The 25,437-nt window shown below is 46.2% G+C and overlaps 1 protein-coding gene across 2 annotated transcripts in view; it reads left to right on the top strand.

Moving 5' to 3' along the window:
- The window catches only part of Creb3l2 (cAMP responsive element binding protein 3-like 2), a 116,149-nt gene that overhangs the window by 55,846 nt on the left and 34,866 nt on the right, over positions 1-25,437 (top strand). For both annotated transcript variants that reach the window (NM_001012188.2, XM_087658019.1), the window contains 1 exon segment: positions 9,079-9,295. In NM_001012188.2, coding sequence (NP_001012188.1) covers positions 9,079-9,295 — 217 coding nt within the window.

Here is a 25,437-nt window from a genome sequence, read left to right as displayed (position 1 = left end):
CTGGACCCTTATTCAGGCACCACGTGCAGCCTTTGTTTTCCTCAGGTTGGGATGATCAGGCCGGCGCCTGTGGTTTTCAGAGTTTCCGTCATTGTCGCTGGTCTCCAGCCTCCAGGCTGTGTTATCATACACAAGTGTTTAGGAATGGTAGACATTAGTCCCTTAAAGTGGACTCAAGATAGTGAGAACAAGTATCTTAACTGTGTCTTCAATGAAGTATATCAGGAACACCTGGAATGTTGGGGCAAAGCCCAAAGGTTAGCAATAGATGAAGCTGGGGGTGGAGGTGTGTGGGTACACTTTCTGTTCAAGAGTAGGAGGAACCTAAAAGCTGTAGTGTGTGTGTGTGGGGGGGGAGATATTTCTAGACCAAAACTCCCTCCCTATTCACTTACATCATGAAAATATAAAGGGGTTAAAAGAATACAGGAAGGAATATCAACAAGGTACCAAATAGCAACCAGGAAGAGATGCTTAAGGGAATTTAGCAGAAGATGATGCATCAGATATTTTAATCCGTTTAACTCCACCTGCGGGTGAGCTGGCTTTGGACTGAGCTGTGTTGGAGACTTTTTGCTAACTGTGGAAGAGTTAAACATGCAGGTTTTCTAGGCTCTGGTCTATAGGACAGACCAGGCATGGGGCCCCTCTGTGTTGCCAACACTCCCGTCTAACTTTGCCGTGAAGGAGAGAAAGGAAGAAGGAGGGGCTGGCTGTGAAGACAGCTGCTCTCCGTACCCCGAGTCTGTGTATCTCCCCTTTATAATTGGGGAGACTAGAACTACAGATTCCATATAGCTCTGGCATTGAGTGGCTAGGTCCCTCGGGATTTTGCATGGCTTTCATTATGGTGGTCAGATTCAACTGCCTGCTGAGGTAGAAGAAGCAAGAAAGGGACTCACAGGCTCAAAATAAACCCAAAGGCCTCCTCAGTCTCTCAGGGCTCTGCTGCTCTAGAATCATAGGAGCTCTCTCTGTTATCACAAGGAGATGGTCCTGCTGATGGGGCCCCGAGTTAAACGTCTAAAAGCATTTTTTAAAAAACAAAAATTAGGAATCTGAGTTCCTAGCTCTCTGTTGTGGAGGTGGGGGATTTTGTTGTAAGTGTCAGAAAGCAAGTAAGAGACCAGGAATCCCGCCTGGTTCCTTTGGAGGATAGTAGTCTCCACCCTCTGGCTTGTCCTAGCCTTGGGAAGATAAAGTAATGGGATGGGAGCTCTCTATCTTCAGAGAAGCTACAAACATTGAACGTGGAAGATAAACATCACTATATCTTCTTGTTACTCCAACAGGAGAAGGACAGGCTCTTGGTCAGGCCTAGAGGCTGGTTTGGCTTCAGAAATTACTCAGATACATGTTTGGAGGTCATTTGCAGCTGTAGATCTCAATGATGCAAGCAGGAAGCAAATGGAACTTGTTTGTGCAAGCTAAGCAAAACTGTTGGAGCCCCGTTGCAGGGACCACCAATGGGCTACTCTTACCTGAAAGTCACAGACTCGTGTGTGCATACACACACACACACACACACACACACACACACACACACAAAATAGAGAGTCTTCAAAGGAAGCAGTACATTTTCCCCACAGCAAATAAAAGAAGAGCTGCTGCGGTCCATTAAGGGTTGGGCTGCATTCATAATTTCTTATTTTAATGGCAAAAAGTTATGTAGTTTAAAAGCCATCTGTACTAGTGCACGACACCAGGCAAACAACATCTGTAAAAATTTACATTTATATAATAATAGGCAAATGAAGGGCAACAAAAAATCTTGAAGAACATTTTGAGGTTTGCAGCAAAATTGAACAAGAAACACCAAAGACTTCCCAGACAGCTATATTCATGATCAACCTCCGGGTCAGAGTGACCCAAGTGTTACAGTTGGTTTGCACTGACACATTCTTCACACGAGGGTCAGCAATTTATGTTAGATTTCACTCAGTGTTGAGCCTTCTGGGGTGTGGACAAGTATGGACATGAGTCAGCATGACTCCAGTGCCCAGAGTTAACTGTCCCCCAATCCTGGTGTGCCCCTGCTGTCTTAGATAGAATCTACCTACACCTCTATAATCGGATTATAATTCTACTATGTCGTTTTATGTATAAAGAAAAGCACACTTAGATACAATATATTAAAGTGTGTGTGTCTTAGGGTAAGACTTGAGACAGTTTCTGTTACTACTAGTTCGATTTCAATAAAACAAATTACATTTGCCAATTAAAAATCAAACCCATGAAACGCATCCTCTCCCACACAGCTCCTTTTATAATGAAAAGAGGTCCAATGCTTGGCCCTTATCAATATTATTATTTTTATTTAGAGACATCTGTAATTACCTAACGTGTAGTGCCAGATACAAATCGGGCACACTTGGAATTTTCTAGTAATGAGGTTTGACTCTTCAGCCCTGTTTGTTTGTTTATAACTTTGACAGTGTCGCCTTCTTCCTTCTGGTTGCGGGGTATGTACAGAGGCCTGAGTGGGAACCTCTCTGGCCTAAGGCCTCCAGAGGAGGGGCCAGGGAGGGCAGCCCTGTGGTCTCTAGAGCCTGAGGACAGCTCCTTCTATCCCAGCACAGGAGAACTGCTTTGTTGGAAGGAGGTCTCTGTTTCTAAAGTGAATTTGAGGCATGTCTTCTAAATCCTCTGTGTGTGTGTGTGTGTGTGTGAGAGAGAGAGAGAGAGAGAGAGAGAGAGAGAGAGAGAGAGACGTATTAGCTTCTTGCTATCTGTTTTGATTTTTGAAGTACGAAGGCCCCCCTTTTCTTGTCCCCCCCCCTTTTTTTTTGCCCAAGTGTAATCTTTTTCATAGGTAAGACCGTCCCAGCTTCTGGTCCACACACCCAGAGAATGGAATGCTTAGTGAGTGCAGATTGGGGGTTTTGGGTGGCTGTCCCAGTGGTTCTTCTATCTGAGCCTCCTTACCTGCTATACCGGCTTCACTGCCCCCAGGGTATAGGTCACAGGGTCAAATAAAACAAACCCACAATACAGAAGAGAGCACTTTCCCTTCTCCTAAGTCGAAAAGCCTGTATAGCTTCATTTTATGTTGCCTGCATCATTTTAGAAAATTACAGAGTGCCGTAGCTGAGTAGGCTGCTAACCATGGCCTGCCAGTATTTGTGCCTGGTTACTATTATCTTTGTTGGCAGTGCTTAGCCTCAGAGCATGGAATATCCCTCTCCTATTTGGGACAGACTTCAGGCTAGCAGGCAAGCCCGGGTAAGTAGTGTTTGTGTGACTGTGGCTGCCGGTGTGTCTCAGGCAGGATGGTCCAGAACATGTCCCAGATTGTGCAGTAAATCTTTGATTCAAAGCAAGATACTCAGTATGGACCAAGTCCATCATCACCCACGTTACCATCTCTTAACCTATAACACCCTGTGTGTCGAGGTGGATAAGTACTGACTGAGTCTAATGATCACTACACAGTTCCTCAAGCATGCTCTCCTTAACACACACACACACACACACACACACACACACACACACACACACAACACACCCCACACACCACACAACACACACACACACACCACACACCACACACACACACACCACACATACAACACGCACACACAGATGTGGCGTCGGGCTGACAGCTACAGAGTTCCAGCCTGCTTTCTTTTCATTGGGCTATGAGCACCCAGGACTATGGGCCAGAGAATGTGCTTCAGAGAGCTCCCTTTGTGCCAATGAAAGTTCTACCTTCCTTCCTACCTCCCTCACCTGGCATGGTGCCTTGTCTAGAGAGCTGTATTTAAGCCCCATAGGATGAGAGGCCTCACGGGTGAATCCTCTGAGGGAGACAGTAGGAAGCCTAGCATCACCTACTTGAACTCAGGGTCCCTTGATTATCTTCCCAACTCATTTCTTTCTCCTGGCCCTCATGACCTCAAATCTTGGAGCAGGAGACCTTATTAGTATCGGGTCACCTTTCTTACCTGCTCCCCCACTTCCGTGTGTGTGTGTGTGTGTGTGTGTGTGTGTGTGTGTGTGTGTGTGTGTGTATGTACATACACTGGTGTATGCATGGAGACCAGAAGAGGACATTGAGTGCATAGAATTCTTTGCCTTATCCCTTTGAGACAAGAGCCCTCACTGACCCTGGAGCTAGGCTGGTAGCCAACAAGCCTAGTAATCCCCCTCCCTCCACTACTGTAGCTCTCAGGCTCTAGGCACATATGTATCTGCATCTGAAGCAGGACGAAAAAGTCATGCCATTTGAGTTAAGCTGGCATGGAAGTCCGCCAGCTACATGGTAGACAAGTGACCACACGACTGGAAAGCAAGCTTTAGGGAAAGTAAAGAAGCCCGAAGGGCCAGAGGAAGAAGCTTACTTAGAACAGAGAGAGGAAGAGGAAAGGGAAATACGGTACTTTTCTGAGTAGATCGGAAAAGTGGGGTACCTTTAGGAGCCGTAGGGCTTCAGCCCTGTAAGCTGCTTCGCTAGGTGGGGGCTGGAATTCTGAGAAGAAATAGTAAGTCCATTATCTCTGTAAAGCGATCGTTACTCTATGTTTTTAGTATGACTTAATGTGAGGCTGCCTTCCTAGGGCTGGTCTCATAGGCTGCTCATTGACCTGCCCAGCTAGAAGGTTAGGCCTCCACCCAGGCCAGAGATTTCATCCTCTTGACCAGAAAAAAAAGTCATCCCTCTGTGTGCCTTTATTATTGTTGACACCATTTATAATTCTTTAAAAAGAAGTCACCTGGTGTCTTCACTGAGCTGGATGAGACACAACCTGTTATGAAGTGGGGTTTAGCCCAGCAGCTGCGACTCAGATGACTCTGAGGTCTGGAGCAAAAATGTCTCCATCTCCTTTGCTTACCATCCATCGAAGGCATTCCTGCTCCACCGAACACTCTCTTGGCATAGTTGTACAGTTTTCATGTGCTCATTAGGAGGTGGTCGGTCTGTGAAGTCTGTCTGTTTAGCATGAGGCACTGCAGCAGGCAGCATAATAAAAAGTACACAGAGTGTGGAAACCCTTGAGCTTGGCATTGAACCTCAGTTCCGTCCTTCATCAATAGCACAACCCTAGACAAAGTACTTAAGCATCATAAGGCACAGTTTTCTCATTGATCCAGAGGTGTGCTCTCTTGGAGGAGAAGATCTGATAGGTCAACCACTCAGTTCCTCAGGCAAGCCCACCACACTACCTAAGCTACTCTGAGGAACTTTCCATGTATCTCAACCATGAGACTCAAATATCTCTTTCCTAGGATGAGCAAGGTGGGAAAAGTCCCATCAGTTGGAAATAAGAGGACCCTAGTTCAAGCTCGTGTGACAGATGAATGAGATATTGGACTATGAGTTGCTAGGCAACGTCGCAAGATTGCTATGGTCGTGGAGCAGGCTATGGAGGTAAACTAGTAAAGCTTGGTTAATTAATAGGCGGGGTGGTAAAATGGTATGCTATTTTCTCAGAAACAAACTACATTTACATAACCGTTGAGTTACTTGTTAGAGTATCTGAAGGGTCCAGAAGGACTCCCTCTTTGAGGACCACTCTGTTCTTTTCTCTGGTAGTGGACCATCAGACCATAATGCCTCCCTGTCTGGCTGACATTAGTGATGCACTGATTCTGACCTGAGCCCTGTACCAGCAGGAGGAGGCTGATCTGTCTGGTGTATCCCCAAGGCCAAAGCTGCGAGTAGGCCTGCCTAGAGCCATTTTGCTGGTCTGAGCGATGGCGTCTGGTGGGACTGATGGAGCATATCTCTTCAGTCCCTGACCCCACTCAGTGGTTACCTTTGTTAAGTTCCAAGGTGGGTGGCTTGGCACTGTAGGTCCTTGCTTCTGAGGAGCTCCCTTTCCCCAGAGGGGGAGGCTATGATGAAGCGCTTGTTAATGACTGTGAGTTTTTCAGGGCTGCCTGTCATTAGGGCTAAATTGTTTCATAACATAATAATTACCGTATCATCCAAAGTAGGGGAGCCCGAGGAGGGCAAACACAGCTAGGAGGTTTATTATTGGTTATCGAGAGGATGCTCATGAAAACATTCATTAGTGCTGCTCCAGAGAAAAAACACACAGTGTCAACGGAGCAGGCCAGCCTGAGCAGCCTCGCCTGGCTTCCAGATGGAACTGGAGGCTAGAGGTCTAATAGAGCCAGCCTAGCTGGCCGGAGGTGACCTTGTAGCTTGGGACATAACTGCAGTTTGGAAATGGTCAGGCCGTAATCCAGTTCTCACTTTTGTATATAGCTTTGCAATGTTTACTTCTTTCTGTTACTGCGATTTTGTCCTCAAAGGGAGCTCCGTCAAACACCTCCCAATAGTCACCATCCTTCAGGCCAGAAGGGTAGGTTGCCCAGGCAACCGTCCACTGACCTTAGCTTACTGTATAGCTAGAAATCTGGTCCAAATCTTAGCCGTACAACTGCCCTGCTCCCCATTGGACTCAGCTGGTTGCAGAGAGAGTTCTTGGGTCCCCATGCCGACGTGTGATTCAGAATCTCCATCTTCGGTTTCTCCAGATAGTTCCTGTGTATGAAGAAATTTAAGGGGCTGGGGATTTAGCTCAGTGGTAGAGCGCTTACCTAGGAAGCGCAAGGCCCTGGGTTCGGTCCCCAGCTCCGAAAAAAAAGAACAAAAAAAAAAAAAGAAATTTAAGATATCCTTGCCCTATCGTAAGTGGCCATGCCTTGGGTAGGCCTGGGTCTTTTCTGTCTTACTTATTTCATGTCCCTGGGTCTTCCTCAAGTTTGATATTTGGTAGCTGCGAAATCTGTGAATTTTGTTCTCAAAGGACGTTGTTGGTGTCCAAGGACAAATGTGGTATAAGCGACAGGATAGTGAGCGGGAGTGGAGCCAGCTTCCTGTTGAAAATGGAAGTGTGTATAGAATTATAGATGCTGAGGATGGCTTCAAGGTGGAGATGCTTTTGACACTCGGGCAGGTTGGGGAGGAATTTTTGGTTGTCATACCCAAGGGGGAGTGTTTCTGACATGTAGGCAGTATAGATTCAGGATGCTGTAAAGTGTTCCATAACATACAGAACTACACACACACACACACACACACACACACACACACACACACACACACACACACACTGCCATTGCCTCCACACCAGAACTAAAAGAATAGCCTCCAATTAATGTTATCCAGGCCTAGAATGATTTTGGCCTCTGTGACTTACTGCTGAATAAGCTCATCCCTTCTTGGTTCTTTCTGAGCTCTGGCTGTCTGGTCAACTCAGTTTTCCTGGCTCAACTCCTCTCCAGGATAACTAATTTAATCTGGCTTCTCTCTCTCAGCCTCTCCTGAATTGCTCTGCTTGGCCTCAGACTAACTCTAGCAATGTTCTAATCTTCTATCTCCTGCTCATTCTCTGTCCCATTCTGTCTTGACCTGTGCCTAGCTTGTTCTCTCTCTGCACCCTGTCTCTGTAAAACCGTCCCAGTAAAACTGCTTCCTCCTCATCCATTCCCTCCCCCTCCCCTTTCTCTCTCTTTGCACTGTCCCTTAAGTAGATTCCCTTTCTCCTCCCTATCCTATCCAAATCTTTCTCTGATTCATCGCTTTGTCTGCCACTCACTTTCAAACATGGGTGCTTCCTTCTGTGAACTAACTGTACCTTCATTGTTTGGGATTAAAGTATGTGCTAAGGGTGTGACTGTATTCCAGCTGGAGGGATTAACGGTGTGTGCTAAGGCTGAGCTACACCACAACTAGAAACATTTTTTTTCAATAATTAACACAATCTTGGGGTTGGATTAGCTATTCTGCAACCGGAGAGAACAGAGTGAAGTGGGCTGTTAGTTACTTACCACTACTGCAAGGCTTGCTTGTCTGATCTGGTCAACTTACAAAGAGAAAAGGTTTCCTCTGGCTTCTGTTGTAGAGATTCCTTTGCATAATTGGCCACTTTGCATAATTGATCTCTTTGCTTGATTGGTTTATGCAGATGCTGTTGCTTTGGGCCAGCCAGCATTCCTTTATGTAGGGATGCATGGCAGAACAGAAGTGCTCATTTTGTGGCTGAAAAGTGAAAAGGAGAAAAGAAAGATCCCAGGATCCCCTTTAAGGGCATTTCTTCTATGACCTGAAGCCCCCCTGCTAGGACCCACACTCTTAAAGGTTCCCCTATCTCTGACATACAGACTTTTGGGGCAACAGTCTAGATCCAAGCTAACAGCTTTACTTCTATTTCGGGCACCTTATGATAGCCACTCTCTCGTGTTGTGGAAATAAAGGATAGCTTCTCTCCAGCCCCACGGTAGTGGTTGGACGGTAGTAGTGCAGAATGTGGCTGATCATGGCAGTGATGGCCCTGAGAGAGTCACACCATCCTCCCTCACAGTCACCTGCAGTGGATTTTACCATTTGTTTTTCCTCCCTGGAATTAGAGATGTATTGTGCCACCGTGACCCTAGGCTGACTCTCCGTCATTGCCATGGCTAGAGAGTCCAGGGAGACGGGATGTTGTGTAACAGTAATGTATGATTCTGAGGTCATTCACCTTTCATGTTGTTCTTGATGGGAGATTTCTACCATTCTGTAGAGGAGCCGCACCTAGCTTCCCTGAATGAGAGCCCAGGTGTCTGGCTTGCTTAGCCTAACCCCTAGTCAAGCATGCAGGTCTGTGTGACTGCACCAGGGCACCTAGATAAAGTCAGTTCCTCAGTCAATCACAGAGTGATAAATTATGGTTACTTTAAACCAGTAAATGTTGGTTGGGTTTGCATGTGTATACGTGTGCCCAGGCCAGAGGTCAGCTCGGGTGTCTTTTTTAGGGCATGCTCACCTGGTCTTTGGGGTTCCTTGATTAGGTCTGCCTGACCACTGAGCCCCGGGAGTCAACCTGTCTCTGATTACCCAGCACTGGCTTTGTAGACGTGTGCCACCGTGTGTGTGCTTTCCTGTGTGCACTGGGGATCAACCTCGGGTCTTCATGCACAGCATGCACAGCATTTTCCCAACAGAGCCTTCTCTCCAGCCCCACTGCAGTGGTTTGGTGGACAGAGACAGGTTCGTGAGTGACCGAATCTCTATTTGTCTTGTGGTATGTGTGTGGAGAGCCAGTATCCAGAGTAAGAGAAGCTGATTTCTCCCTCCTCTTCTTGCAGCACTTCTCAGAGCTCCTGGATGAGTTTTCCCAGAACGTCTTGGGTCAGCTCCTGAATGACCCTTTCCTCTCAGAGAAGAGCGTGTCCATGGAGGTGGAGCCATCTCCCACATCACCAGCACCTCTCATCCAGGCTGAACACAGCTACTCTCTGAGCGAGGAGCCCCGGGCTCAGTCACCATTTACCCACGTGGCTGCCAGCGATGGCTTCAATGACGGTAAAAGCGGAGAGCAGGGAAAACGCTGGGGACCTCGAACCTTGGGACTCTAGCTCTGTGAGGAGACATGGTGCAGGCTCTATTATTGTTAGCATCCACATTAGCCACACACCCGCTGCCCGGCGGGCCTGGTGGTGAGGTAAATGGCAAGAGGGGCAGCATGAACGTTTCCTATGCTAGGCTACCTCTCAGGGACTTCCTGTGACGGAATCGTGGTGCTCTCTTTAACACTGGGTCTTGGGCAGCAGAGCAGCCATTTGTGATCACACTGGCCTCTTAACTAATGGTGCCAGACGGTGTGTGAGGCCAGTTATTTTAAGGCATCAACCATTTTCCTGACAAAGGATTTTTATGATCATTTTTATCTAGAAAAACTTCTCCAGCATTTTACACTGACCCTACACTCTTGGTGAACATTACTGGACTCTCCTGTTGATTTCCCCTTTGTACCCATTCTCCTCAACAGCACTGATGTGTGTCACTGTGGAAGGGCGGGCTGTTCTAACTAAGCCGCTGAGGTGTTTTGACCATTATTCTATATAAGCGTCTGTCTGCCGTCTTTTCTATCTGCCCAATTCTACACACACACACACACACATACACACACACACACACACACACACACACACGCAGACACATACACAGACACACATACAAACACACACACAGACACAAACACATACACATACACAGAGACACGTATATACACACACAGACACACACACACACACACGCACACACGCACACACACACACAATTAAACTATGTTTTATTTTCTTAGAGGGATAGCCAGTTATTTTAAGTACTTTGAGTAAACTTTAAAGATCTTGGTCTCTATTCTCATTCCAGCATATGACTTTTTTTTTTAACATGGCCATGACACAGTGGTCAAAATGGACCCCTTTGGGTTTTGCTCTAAGCCCCCTTCTGCCATGCCTTACTTACATACTGTGTATGTACAGCAGTGTCTTTTACAGGTTGCTCCCATATAACATAATTCCTCATGCTTCTCTGTGGTTAAAGGCCAACGCCTGTATCCAGATACATAAGGAAGTGACTGCTCCTCCGGGGTAATTCATTACTAGCCTCCAAAATAATTAACTTCTCTCAGGACTCAGAATGTTGTGGGTGTGAAAATTCGAACTCTTCTCTAGAATACGGGTTTTTTTGATTTTTGGCTTTTTTTTTTTAATTTTCGAAGAGGCACACTAATCAACATGAGGAAGGTGTGTTCTTACATACTCAGGAAAAAGGGTGCTGTGAATCTGCTAGTGGAGTCTTTTCTGCCTGCTAGAGCCTCAGCCACATAGATATTCTGACTTTGCTTTTTCTATGGAGAGTTTAGGAGCATGAGGAGTCAACCCTTTCCTGTAGTCTGTCGGCTGTCCCGGCCTTAGATCAGTAGGATGAGGTGTTTCACCTTCTGGGAAAGAAAGGAAAAGAGAGCTGAGCTAATTTGAGGACATAATGGTGTTTGGGGGTTTAAAACGAGGTGTTTAAAAATCTCCGAGCAATGTCTACCACACAGCTTCTCAGCCAATCATTTTCCACTCCCAATTCTTTTCCCCTCCTTCAACTTTAGTTCATTTCAGCAATGCCCTGAGATCAGATGCAGGGGATGACTTCTGATGTGACCGGCACCCTCTTCTCCCCTTAGCCTAATTACATCTGGTGTGTTATTATAAGAACATACCATTGAAGCGTTATTTGAAACGTATGAGCTACTCAGTTCTCTAATTTCCATGTAAGATTGTCAGACTGCGGTTGATCGTACATAACTGAAACCGTGGAAGGCGAACTACAGATAACGTGTTTGTTGTTGCTGTGTCCCCACGTGTAGGCCAGCCTGAGGACGTAGGTTGTCTAGGTTTCAGGTTACATTTCTTCAAGCCCTGAGTTGGTTTAATTGTTTTGTAAATGAACTTTAGCCTTCAATGAATGACTGCACAAATGACTGTTAGATTCTTCTACTCACCTTCACTCTAGGTTCCCTCCTGTTCTGGTCGTTCCTTTGCCTGTATTCGTCTCCTGCTTCCTTTGACGCCTCTCTCTCCAGCCCGTCTTCATTTGTGGACTCACCCTCAGTGTTTTGTATTAGCCAAGTACGTTGTGTGGGAAAAACCCCTGCCAACATTAATGACTTAGAGTGGCCATTTGTTTCCTCATGAGTTCTGTGCCTTAGTGCCCCAAAGCGATTCACTTACATAATTTTGGTCCATAATTTACCATGGGATTGGATTCAGATGCTGGCTGAGACGTTCTCAGGGTTAGATGCTCTACCCTAAAAGCAACAAGCCACTGCTGGTGAGTTCGTCGCCCTTTGTGTGGGTCTTTCCATGCGGCTGTCAGTTATCTTTCCTGGCACAGCCGGCTCACAGAGGATAGCACTGATTAGTAGTGGGAGGGGATTGCTCAGGAAGGCAGCTCTGAGGAGGCGCTGGTGCTGGAGGCCTCTTGGATGCTGACAGCCACTCTGTGAGTTCTTTGTGTCGGTTCCTTTACTTGTTTGCCACACTGTTTCTCTTTATTCACCAAGCGGCTCTCAAGCTTACCTTCAAGGCACTACGGGATTTATCAGGAGGGGAGGGTTACAGATGTATGTGACTGGTTATGGAATCGTTGTGATGTGCCAGCCCGAGTAGAAGTGACACACTCTGCATTCATACACTTCCTACACATTCCAAATGCTGCATTACCACCGACCGGCTCCTCGAGGGCCGTTTAACCTTTGTGGCCCAGCTTCCCTGGGTCCGAAACTAAGGTGAGAACGAGGTCTCATGTTGTCCTTTGAGGATTAAGTGTGATGGATGAGAGAGTTCATTGCCTTCCAGGTTCTGCTTCTTCTTGGCTCTAGAACAGTCACTATGTACGACTAAGATCTGCAAGAGGACAGGGCCCTCAGGAAGACTTTGTAGAAGATTTTTAAAAAACTTATTTTAATGTTTATTTATTTAGAGGGACACGAGTGTGTGCGTACAGCATGCACATGTGGAGGTCAGAGGAAAATTTGCAGAAGTTGGTTCTCTCTTCCCACCATGTCGGTTCCAGGGATGGAATTCAGGTCATCAGGTATAGCCGAAAGTGCTATTACCTAATGAGCCATCTTCCTATGCAAGACCTCTCAATTTACCAGCCTATGTTTAACAGTGGAGTTTAGTGGGTACTTAGCGGTCTAACTTATTAGCGGGCTATTTTATTTTTCCTCGTTTGCATTTTATATAACAGCTAGGTCCAGAGAATGTTCCCAGATTATAATTGTTTAGGGGACAGGAATTAACTATAAATGTAATATTTTTTCTTTGCATGGGGATTGTTAGTTACCCTTCTATGTTCAAGTATCCATGTAGCTGTTGGGTCTCTTTTTTTATATTTTGAGTTGAGGGAGGGCAAGTTCCATTCCAGGTCTGGCAGTTAGCATTGTGCTTGGTACTTTGAAGAGAGCAGTTGTTTAAAAAGACAGCACAGGAGCATCCATCTCTGCCCTGCGGGGCAGAACCGTGGAAACCATTGCTCTGCTTGGTGCATGGCCTCTCCATACATACCGCAGAAGCAGGATTTCACCCGTGTTAGCGCCTAGCTAATAGCAGCTGTCATTTGCAGGATCAAATATGCCAAAGAGCAGGAGGTGTGTTGTTAATGTTTTACGGCTCATATTCAAATTAATTTCATGTCTTGTCTTTTAGTCCCTTACCTTATAATTGCCAGTCAGTGAGATATGGAAAGCAGAAAGGGTGAGGAGCTTCTGGGAGGGGAGAGAGGCTGAAATTTGAATGGGGATAGTTGGCATGAACAGAGACCAGCGGAAGAGGGAAGAACCAGGCGTATGTCTCACACTTACGGTTTGCTGTGCGCAACACACAAGTTGGATTTGGCCTAATGAAATTCAGTAGACTAACTTTGCTTCAGTTCAACATGTTGGTTGTACACCTACTATGTGCCGGACTCTAGCTTATATACTTACGAACCAAGTAACATGTAGACCCTGCCTTGAGGAACTCAGAGTCTGATGGAAACAGTGTACCTAATACTCTATCAGGCAGAACTGGAGTAGTGTTCCAAGAGGAAATTAAACTGTAGGAGTTTCCAGGAGAGAGAGAGAGAGCACACCCACTGAGGGGTCAGGAAGAGCAGGATTTCAGCTGGGCCTTGGCTCCCTGCCTGGAGTCAGCCCCCTGGAGCTTTCTCCAGGGCCACAGATGGAGAGCAGAGAGCCAGGACTCCGGTGCTTTGAAAACAAGATCCCTGGTGAAAAGATTGTTCACAGAACAGATTTCCAAAGGTTCCGGGTTCCTTCCTCTTCCATTCATTAGTTGTCTTCCTGTGTCTACGTCTGGGTTTATTGTTGTTTCTACTTTGTCCTCCGTGGCTGAAATTTATTCCTCCCTGTGGTCTTTTCTTGTGCCAACACTTTTGTTGTAGTTTTTAATTGACTGATTGATTCTTTCAATTACAGAACTTGTGCTTGGTTCATTTCCAGCGTGTCAATTTCCTTGATGACTTTTTTCTCTGTATTTGGACTTCCTCTCCCAGTTGACTATTTCGCTCACGTTGCAGACTGTCTTGTGAAGAGGGACTAGACTTCTTTAGTGCACCTACTGATTTAAGTCATCTTCTGTCTAGTCATTAATTCTTGTAAAAAGAAGGACTATGGACATTTCAGCTGTCTTGGTAATTTGGGGTCTCATTATGGATTATTGGTAGTTTGGGAATGAGTCATGGAGAAGACATCCCTTTCGGGGACTCCCAGAAAGCAAAAGAACCAAATAAAATTAAAGAGGGGGGAGGTGTAAAACCAGGAGATACATTCAGCCTACAGACTTTCAAGGCACCACAAAGAGACACAAAGACTACAAGACAACAACCACTAGGGTCCCATTTATGTCCTCTTTGACTCACATTCCTTTGACTAAAGGGATCGTAAGTGCACACAAGCTAAGCCTCAGTATGAGGAGAACAGTCAACAGATCTTATTGAGGAAGGCTTTCCTATCTTAAAACCAAAGAATACCCTGTTGGGGGTCCCCCAGGTGGCACCTCGTTCTGTTTGTAGTTCTCACAGTGTGACAGGCTATGCCACTGATTTGCTGAAAAGAAGCAGAGGGAGTTCCGATGGATTTTGCAAAGGGCGTTTCCCACAGTCCATCTTCATGGACGTTCTGGTGATTTTCTTTCAAGTACATAACTAGGAGATGATGGATATGGGATAGGGATTGTTTGAGACGTTTGACAGTATGGTTTCATTCTCTCGAACCATGCCTTACGTCCCTCCAAGCCCAGGCATTGAGAGCAGATGACCATCCTAATAAAGTATGACTTCACTTTAGACAGCACACAGGCATGGAGTGTTTAAGAAGAGCCGTTTGCACCAAGCCCAGCATTCCTCACCTCTTAATAAGCAATAACTGAAATAGTACCGAGCCCTCACCTCCAGTGGTGGATGGCGAGCTTCCCACAGTTCGTGGGAAAGCCAGTAATTCAGCTCTCCTTGTCCAGTTTGACTTGGAGCAAACTCTGTTCTTCGGCAATTGCTCCCCAGCTTGAAAGCAGAACCCTCGGGTTTGTGGAGGGGAAACTGGGAAGGGGATAACGTTTGAAATGTAAATAAATAAAAAAGAAAGAAAGCAGCACCTGCGTGCGCACACGTACATCTGAGTAGAGTCTTGGTTTAGAAGGAGTCTCCTTTTTATTCATCTCCCTCTCTTCTACCTACCATAACCCTTTTATCTTCCCTTTCCATCCCTCCTAACTTTCCTTCCTTCCTTTCTCCTCCCATAATCCTTCTTTCTGCTTTCCCTGCTCCTCCTCACTTCCCCTTATCCTCCACCCCTAAAGTCCCAGGGTAATCATGCAGAGCAAATGTGTGTTTGCATTCTGTCAAGTAGACTCTGGGTTCCTAAAAACAAAATTTGGTGCCATCTACGTTTGTTAACTTTCTGGTAAGAGGTGTTATAACTTTCTTTAGTTAGTTTATGTATTTATTATGTGCATGCCCATGTTCTTGTGTGTGTGTTTGTCTATGTAAGGGTATGCACATGTCCATGTTCCACAAACGCTGAGGTGGAAGTTGGTTTTCTCCTTCCACTCCGTGGGTTCTGAGGATCAAACCCAGGTCTACTGAGCTTAGCTGCAAGTGTCCTTACCCACCGAGCCACACTGTGGACTTCGATAACTTTTCTTAATTCCACAGGAGATTCTATACCTAAAAATGGAAAGTTAAGAAACCCTGCTCTAATACATCACAGGACCCATCCATTTGAAGACTGACTAGCTGGAAATGTCTCTGAAACACTGGAGCCACAGAGGTTTATGGGGCTCAGGCCATGGGGGCCGCCAAGCCCAGGATTGTAGTTGCCCTTCATAGCCATTGGAGTCAGTCTCCACCCCATTCGGCCACCTCTTCTCAGGTACAGGCTGGTGACAAGATGCTGAGGGTGCTGCTTGTTCAGCCAACAACGTAAAACGGGGAAAAGAGGAGAGAAATGAAGAGGCTAAGAGAAATAGCCCAGTGAAATGTTCCTGGATATGCTTATGGCCTGAGGAATACAGGCTTATGTTGAAAAGAGCAAACCTTGAAGGTCAGTCCAGGGAAGTCTGCACCATTGGTGCCTACTGGGGGTCATGCTCCTTTGTAATCAAATTGGGATGTTGGGTGTATTATTCAGTTTCCTATTCCAATAGCAGATGTTGGTGTCGCCACCTCCTAAGGAGAGAATGTTTGTCCTTCAGCTTTGGAGGGTCCGGTGTGTCTTCCATGGCTGGCAGGGTCTGTGCTGAGGCAACACTTCACAGTGGACGTTCACGGTAGAACAAAGCTGCTCACCTTGGGTTCAGAAAGTAGAAAAGAGAGTCCCATAATCCCCTGAAGGACACACCCACTGACTCCACACCTCCCACTAGGTTGCATCTAGGTTTACACTTCCAGGAGTGCTGGACTGGGGACCATACTGGAAGATGCTTAAGACCCACGCCATAGCTGGGCTTCTTCAACGTTTTCCTCTTAAGACACCTCTTTACTCAAGAAAATTCTGCATGACCCTTGGGTATATAGGTCTATAAAATAGGATTATAGAGCAGATATTTACTATAAGAAATCATAAATGGATTTTAGAACGGTTCTTTGGCATAGGCGTAACTCTACCGTTAGTTGAAGGCAAAAGCAAGCATCCAGTTAGGCAGATGGCTACACTTATTTTTGTATAAAGCATTAACCTTGGACAAATATTGTATACTACAGGGTATAGTGTGTCTTCGGTGTCTTCGGAGTGGATTAATAGTCTGGTTTTAAAATCACCAGCACTAAGGATGCTGTTTTGCATGTACTTACAACATGGCAAGAGTATGTTTGGGGCCTTTTCAGAAATTGTTGGAAACTCTGTCCTAATCCCAACTCAAACTCATCTTAACATTTTTTTAAAAATGAAACTTAAGTTAGAAGCTCCAATGGCAGCTTTTAAAATCAAGCATTCTGACACAGTGGACGCCAAAGATGCAATAATTTGATACTTACAGGCTGAAGAATGATATCCAAAATGATATCATCTTAGAATGATACTAAAAGCCCTTGGTTTCTATGATTAAACTATTCCGTTTCTATAGGAGCAAGAAATTTTGTATGGACACTGAAAACACTGTAGGCCGTGACGTGCAGTGGTCCTGAGGGGTGACCTGAGGGGTTTGGGCTCTGACGGCTGGTGGTGCATGGTGTAGCCGATGACTGGCGGTGCATGGTATAGCCAATGACTGGTGGTACATGGTATAGCCAATGACTGGTGGTGCATGGTGTAGCCAATGACTGGCGGTGCATGGTATAGCCAATGACTGGTGGTACATGGTATAGCCAATGACTGGCGGTGCATGGTGTAGCCAATGACTGGCGGTGCATGGTGTAGCTGTTCTGTACAGTGCAGCGTTCAGAGCCAAAGCCACGGTAAAGTTGTTCAGCACCACCCAGGGCGAGCTCTGCCAGAAGTCCCTCCGATGCAGTGTGGGTTTGATTTTGAGTTACTTTCTGTCCATTGCGTGTTTAGAAGCTTTTCCGGTGACCTGACCAGCCCCGATTCCCACCTTCAGTTGTGGGACTTGCAGGTGAACATTCTGGGAAGTGTACCGCAAGGTACACATATACTCTGTTCTTTTGTTTCAGTGCTTATCCCAAGAAGAAACTCAAGAGTGCTAGCCTGCAGCACTGAGAGAGAACTTGGTATGGCCTCTGTCCTCTGAGGTTGTGTAAGAATGGGGTTTTAAAGTCTATACAGTATCAGCGGGCTAATCAAAAGTGATGTATAATGGATTTGTGCCAAGGTAACTTATTTAGGCTGGATTAAGAGAGTACCTAGGGGCCATCGAAAAGATGGCTCAGTGGTTAAGGGTGCGTTCTGCTCTAGAAGAGGTCCAGAGTCTGGTTCCCAGCATTTGTATGAGATCTCTCACAACCACTTGTAAATTCCAGCTCCATGGGATCAGGCACCCTCTTCTGGCCTCCATGGGTACTACATTCATGTGCACATACCTACACCCCAATACCTATACAAACAATTTTAAAAGTAATAATAAAAATAAATTACAAATCTGTCTGTATAAAATAAAGTCTGTCTTTGCTTGTCCCATGTCTATAGAGCACAGACAGATGAATGAATCCATTGGGCCTTCTTAGGCTTACAGGAGCTGGAGGTAGCTGGGTGGGCTAAGTATGGACACCTTGAATTTATGGAGCTGTTTTCACAGTTACAAATGAAAGCGAGTCCTCAGTGAGGAAGCTGTTGCTGGTGGGAAGTCACATGGCGTTCATGAGATAAGCTGCTACAGGAGGAGAAGGACTGTGGCATGATTGGGAAGCAGGTTTAGAGCAATGAGGGAAGCGTTGGTTGTAGAATCAAAGGAGGGAATCGTGGCTTCGAGCAGGGAAGGGGTGCACGCACACAGCTGCCTACAGAGAGGCAGGCAGCTGTGTTACACAGATGGCACAGAAAGGGTGGCTTTTGAAACGAGTAGAGAGATAGGCAGCAGGATTCACACAGGGTTGTGTGGGGGGGGAGGGGGTAAGGGTGACTCATAGGTGACTTAGGTTTCGGCTCTGTAGCCTTAGCGGGATCTTGGTGTTGACGTGTTCCCAGGAAGTGAGACCCAGAGAAGAAAAAGGCACCGAGATGAGATAAATAGCTAATCACATTTCCTCTGAGCTGATGTCGAGAGCATCAGCGTGCGTCATCCCAGAGTGGGTTAAAAGGATAATGTTTTCCTCATCTGCTTCCATACTGAGCCCTCTGCTGGGGGCGGGTCCACGAGAGAACCCCCAGCTTGTGTTTGGGTAGGACAGGCAGGGGAACACGGTAACATGGCTTCCCTTAACACATCACAGTGTAGAATAGTGCAAAACAGCAAAGATGACGACTGTTTACTGAGCAAAGCCACTCTGATTATTCACCCATGACAGCTCCCTGTCTCCGATGAAGAAACATACCCTGTATGTGACAGGTTTGTGTACATCAGCATACAGAATCAGTCTTTCCAAATCAGTCTCTCGTCCCGTGGACATTTATGTGGTTCATGCTCTAAACACCACGCCCTGCAGGAGAAACTGTGAGTTTAAAAGCAGTCTTGACTCAGGTACATCATGGATCTCTAGAGTCATGTTGTGGGTCTGGGCTCTGCCCAAATTATGAACGGCTTGATCCTGAGCGAGCTGTTTCAGTCCTCTTCTGACCTTACAGATCTTTAAGACGAAAACGTAATGCTTACCCACAACATCGCAGGACGGATTCCCTGAGTTCATATTTACTGAGCACTTAGAACAGTGCCTGTCCCTTTGCAAGCACCGAATAAGTGAACGCTGCTATCATTATTGTTCTTCTGTGGATTGCTCTATAATCAAGCAGGTAATTTACCAAGTGCCCTTGACAAGAGTGACAGGAATCTCTATACACAGGCGTGGGAAGAACACAGGGAGACAGAAACCATGCTGGTCTCAGAGGTCCACCCAAAGACTAAGGACAATGCGTTTTAGCTATTATGGGTTGGCCTTAAACCATGTTTGTTCATATCAGAAACACTGGTTTGGTGGTCTGTAGTTTAGGAGTGACCCATATTTTGTTTTTTCTATGCATACATATGGGCTCAAAAATAACATTTATTAAAATGAATACGTCTAGGCTAGGCCTGTATTGAACCATTGCTCCCTTGGAAAGCAGTGTACACAGTTGACAGTGAGCCCAGGATATGGGACTCATTTCTATGATGTGAACCTTTTTCTGAGTCCCAGGTCTGCGAAGTACCAACTGTACACTTTTGGGTAAGTTTTTAATCTCACAGGATTTTTGTGTTTCAAATGGGAGTAATGGTCATATTAACGTCTGTGGTTATGCTTAGGACTAAGTTAATATTTCCAAAGTACTTAGAACAGTACCCAGCCCATAGCAACGCTGATGGTGCTGCTGAGTTTTCTATCATGGACACCTCTTCACTTTATTTTAGGGCACCATGGGCAGATGGGTCACTGGTTCCCATGCAGTGGGTCACAGTTTTCACCGTTCTGACCATGTTCCACAGAATCCTTGTCCCACAGGATTCTGCCTTCCAGAACTCAACCTTGGGATTACTGAAGGATAGTGTTATTCCGTTTTTATTAGTCTAGGTGTTGTGCCTGCAGGCACGTTTTGGGTACCTGGTACCCATGGAGGCCCGAAGAGGGCATCAGATCCTCCTGTAACTGGAGTTACGGATGGTTTTACGGGCTGCCATATGGGCATCGAACCATGGTCTTCTGGAAGAAGAGCCAGCGCTCTTAACCACCAAGCCATCTCTCTAGGCGAGGAGATTTTTATGTGGGAAAAAAGTAAGATCTGTCAATTTTTTAAAAAAACATGTTCAAAGAGCAAAGGAGGTCCGGAGGAACCATAAGAAACTAGGATAAATTAGATAATATATACATACTAGACGATATGGTGACCAAGTGATTTCTCTTAACAATGTCTGCTTCCTCCTGCGTTGTGTGTATGTATGTATACACGTGATCAAGCACATGCGTGCACATGTGTTTATAAAATACAAGACTGAGTTCAGGTTTGGTCTTTTCCCACTGTAGTCACCTGGCGGTATATATGGAAATGATTGTGACTGCACTCCCGAGGCTGTCCTTTCCTTGGCTTTAAGCAGATCCACGCTTCTGCTCTCCAAGGCTGCCTGATGGTTTAGTCTGTTTAGCGTCTGTGGCGTTGACATTTGCTCCATCCTGAGCTCAGGTGTGCAGGACTTGCCCGCTATCATGAGACAGTGGCTTCTTTTCACCTTTGCCGACAGCCAAAGGGCGCCACTGAGAAGGCGCAGGTATGGGATTTGACCTTTGAGAGGAAGCTGTGTAAATAAAATCTGATGCTACAGGGGGGCACCTATCTTCTGGAATATACACCATTAAAGTTAGGAGAGGGTGGTTTTCATTTGAAATGAAACTTCAAAGGTACATAGATGTGATTCAGAAGAACACCTTTTCATTTAAAGTCTAAACCGCAGGGTTTATAAAAGTTAGAAACTATAGTATCTATAGTATCTATAGACAGCTGAGGACGCCTCTGATTCTAAGCCTCGGTGGCCCTGTAAATGTGTTTTGCCAATAAAATCCACCTGCAAGACTAAAGCCCTGGGCAAGTTGCAAAGGTTACTCCTTTTCTCAACCTACCCTGTGTTGACCTCCTGCCTTAGAGGTTACACTTACCTTTTTGTTTTCTCCAGCTTGATATTTATTTCCCTCGGCCACAGAATAGGCCAACAGCCAAGAGTTGGGAATACAAGCTGTCTTCTCACACTGGAATTTCAACCACACTGGAATGCTGGTCTCATCAAACTTCTTATTAACTGCACTTCTTTCATTTGCAATCAGCTTTTTCGTGATGTATCTGGCGGGTCTGGTTGGCCAGTCTACAAATATTTATGTATTTTTATTAATCATTCATGTGCAAGTCAGAGGACAGCTTTTTGGGGGAGTTGGTTCTCTCCTTCCACAGTTATGTAGGTTCTAGGAATTGAACTCAGGTCATCAAGCTTGTGAGGGAAGTGCTCTAACCTGCTTATCCATCTCACCAGCCCCTACTCATATTTATTGACACAATCTCCAGTCTTAGATGAATTATTCTGAAAATCAATGCAGTTATCTCATTGCAAGAGATTCTCATATCTTAACACCAGCCATATTGTATTAGCTAGCTGTGCTGTATTTGATGCTACCCGAAACCTTCATTCATCTATGCTTTGTGTATTTGTGGGGGCAACGTCTATTCCGAAGTGGTGTCAAATTTAATATATAGTCAAGGATGATTTCGAACATTGGATCCTCTTGCCCCTACCTCCAGAGTTTGAACACTAGGATCACTGGTATTTGTGTGGTACTAGGGACCAAGCATATGCTAAGTAAATACTCCACCAACTACATTAAATGCCAAGCTCTAAATGTCAGTACTTGAGGTAGCAATCGTTTTATTACTTGAACTCATGCACCTCCGCTACGGGGGATTGGCTGATTGACATGGGAGTGGGGGGCGGGGAGGGTCAGATAAGTGGCTGCTAATTCCAGCTACGTTCACTCGTATCCCTAAGGGTAGCAGGGAGTTGGACGACTTGGCTTGGCTCTGCTTATCTTGCCTTTGATTTGTATGGCTGTGCTCCTTCCCCTGGGACCAAGAGACTGATTATACCAACACACCCTTCTTAGGCGACAGTAAAACTGTGAGAACATCAAGCCCATCTCAGCTAACACATTTCAAGATTCTACTATGTTGAGAAGCTAACCCACACCGCCTAGGTTCAGTTACATGGCCAAGCTGGAGGCACTGAGAGTACACACAGCAAAAGGCACAATTAGGGGGTTCGATGGCTGATATTCACATAACTTGACTAGAGTAAGACTCACCTAGGAAAGGAGCTTCTGGCCGTGCTTGTGAGGGATTCTCTTGATTATTTCGGGCAAAATACTCCTCTAAATATGGGCAGCACCATCCCCCATTGGGTTGGGGTCCTCAACTACCTAAAAAGGAAAAAGCCGGCTGAGTGCTAGCCCATCCCTTCTTGCTTCATGAGTATGATGTCCCTATCCACGTCACTCTAACTACCATGGCTTCCCCACCCGGGCTTCCCTCTAACTGTGACTGCCTCTTAAGTTGCTTGGGTTGGGATATTTTATCACGTCAATTTCAAGTCACAACTAGTACAGAGAGAGAGAAGCCATCTGGAGTCAGCAATGGGCCCTTTCGGCCACTACAGAATCTGTGCATTAACTGCCGCCCCCACCGAAGCCACAGAGGAGGCAAAGGAGGTCATGGCTGCATGTGATAACTGGCAATTGTATTAATAGTTTCAAATACAGGCTTTTACAATACTATAAAATGTTAAAGAGTAAGAAAAGCCACAGCGTTTTGGATGATTGTCTTGATCTGTATCTGCTGTTCAAGCTGTTTCCTCTGTCTCTTCTCCTCATCAATAGTATACTATTACACCTCGGTTTTCCTTAGTATATTATGGAACTTTCCTTGGTTATCAAAGGGGCTTTGTAAATATAATGTGGATGTCTATGTAAATACTCCACTGTATAGATAGACCAAAATCCGCCTCATCTTCCTCCCCTCGTTCATGGATGGCTGTTTCCTGTGTTTTGCCTTTGTAAGTCAGAGTGTGGTGAGCTTATTTAGGTAGACGCCTTCACTTGCTTCCTTCACGAATGCTGGTAGGCACGCAGCAGCCCAGGGTCTGACCTCAGGTGGCAATGTAGGAGACTTAGATACCAGTCTCCTTGTTGATAAAAATGACACCTTTGAGCCTGAGCTTCATTTTAACTCAAAACACCTTCAAGATGGAGGACTACACTGCAGCCCTGGGTTGGAAGCAAGAGGCGACACCAGTTGCCTGTCCTCTTCTGAGCTCGGCGGAGCAGGGCCGTGGACTTTTCACTCAGAAGACTTCTGTAGTCCTCAAGAGAGCCGACTTCCTTTCTAGTTATCATTGCTAGATCTCTAGCCGCTGCTCCCAGTGCAGCCGTGATTGGTCTTCAGATAGGACCAGGGGCCGAGCATGAAGAGCAAACACTGCTCTTTCCTGTTTCCTACCCGCTCCTGTCTGTTGAGAATGGTTTTGTTCAAGCAGAACAACGAGCTTCATCTTCCTCCGGGCTTCCAGTTCAAGTGTCCTTTCTGCACTGATTTTGCCTGTTGTGGGGTAAACTGGATCACAGTCACTTTGACTGTAATACCAGGACGTGTGACCTTACCTCACGATTTACTGGTCATTGCGCGGGGCCGTTTTCCCCAGAGGTGCTCCTTCCTCTTTATTTGATTATACCCAGGGCTAAATGTCGTTTCTATGTCCCTTCTAGCCTCTGCTGCGGGCAGGCAGTGCTCAGTCTGCGCTGTGAGTGTGATTTCTACCAACAGAAGAGCGAGCGCCTCACTGCCGAGTGAATAAAGAGATCCACACCCTCTCTCTGCCCCATCTCCACCCTGTCCTACGTGACCCCCACCCTCCCTCTGCCTCTCCCTCCCTTCCCATTCTGTCCTAGCATGTCTTCCCTGTGGCTTCCTTGCTGTGCACAGTCTTCTAGCTCTGAGCCTCCTTGTGAGAGAGGCCTTAGTCATTTGACCTGTGGTTCAGTTGTTTCTATAAGCTGAGCAGGGCGCCCATCTGGCCGGCAGAGCGAGGTGTCAAGTACAGTGTGGTGTTCCTCCTCTGGCATCCATTAAAAGGCCCTTTGTTCCCCCACCAGCCCCTCCTGGTCCAGGATGTCGCCCACACCCCGTGATGGAAATCCCCCCCATCACAGCAGACACTCAGCAGGGTACGGAGCTCGCTCTGAAAGCAGACCGCCACCTTGTGAGTGGGAACCTAATCTTTTCTGTGCTCAGAGGAAGTAGTTTATGGGGGCTCAAGTTTATCTTTGTGAACTTTTGCTTCTCGCCACCCTCCCCACGCTTCCCTCCTCGGCTCTCCTGTATGATGTTTTTCTGGTACCTTTAAAAAAAATTAATAAGGAAGTTGGAGTCGTATTCCCGAGTACGCGTTCTCCCTTTGCACTCCTAAGCAGTTATGGGTCACCGAGCAGGCAGGGCTTGTTTTCAGATAGCAGGGAACACGTGTGCTTTGTGTGTGCCCCGTCTCAGTAAAGCTGGTGTCCAGTGAGGTCCTGACTGAGAGCTCTTCCTTTTCCTCTGCCTGTTTCCAGCCTCTTGGCTCTCCCTTCTCACTCCACCCGTTTTGTTCCTGCAGGGCTGGGCTGAGTAATTTGCTCTGCTGCTGTTTGGTGCAGTTTAAGCCCCAGGGCAGTGTGTGTCCAGTGAGGAGCCGCTGGCTCTGTCTCACTGCTTAGCCTAGCCGTTGTCGGCTCTCCCCAGGCCCATCTAAAAAGCCTTGGTAACAAGACAGAGCCTGGGCTCACCAAGACCCTACGTCCTCCATAGATGAGTATTAGCCAAACAAACTCAGAACTTTCCGGGGGCTCTGTGCAATGTCTCTGATGTTTAGTGTTTTGTAAGGCATAGGTAGGGAAGCAGAAGGGCAAATCTAGGAATTAGAAATGCTAGAGAGAGAGAGAGAGAGAGAGAGAGAGAGAGAGAGAGAGAGAGAGAGAAAGGGGAGGGTGGAGAGGGAGAGGAGGAGGAGGAGGAGAGGGATTGAGGTATTTTTGACTATATTTTTATATAGTATTAGATAGCATATTTACTTGGTTTAAAAACCAAAAAGTATAGTATAATAACATTTTTGGAAGTGTTGTTGTTGTTTTGTTCTTTCAAAACAGGCTTTCTCAGTGTAGCTCTGGCTATCCTGGAACTGACTCTGTAGACTAGGCTGACCCCAAACTTAGAGATCCTCCTGCCTCTGCCTCCTGAGTGCTGAGAATAAAGGCATGCGCCACCACTGCCTGGATCATGTTTAAAACCTTTAAAAACACATTTGAAAAACCTTCCCTTTCATCTTTTTTAATGGATTTTTAAAAATTTACATTTCAAAGGTTATCCCCTTTCCCAGTTTCCCATCCATAAACCCTCTATCCCATCCACCCTCCCACCCCGCTTCTGTGAGGGTGCTCACCAACCCATCCTCCCCTTCCCACCTTCCCACCCTGACATTCCCCTGTACTGGGGCATCGAGCCTTGGCAGGACCAGGGGCTT

The sequence above is a fragment of the Rattus norvegicus genome, chromosome 4 (genome assembly GCF_021556685.1).
Source record: "Rattus norvegicus strain SHRSP/BbbUtx chromosome 4, alternate assembly SHRSP_T2T, whole genome shotgun sequence".
Taxonomy (NCBI): Eukaryota; Metazoa; Chordata; class Mammalia; order Rodentia; family Muridae; genus Rattus; species Rattus norvegicus.
The sequence above is the reverse complement of the archived record's forward strand: the minus strand, read 5'-3'. Positions and strand labels throughout refer to the sequence as shown.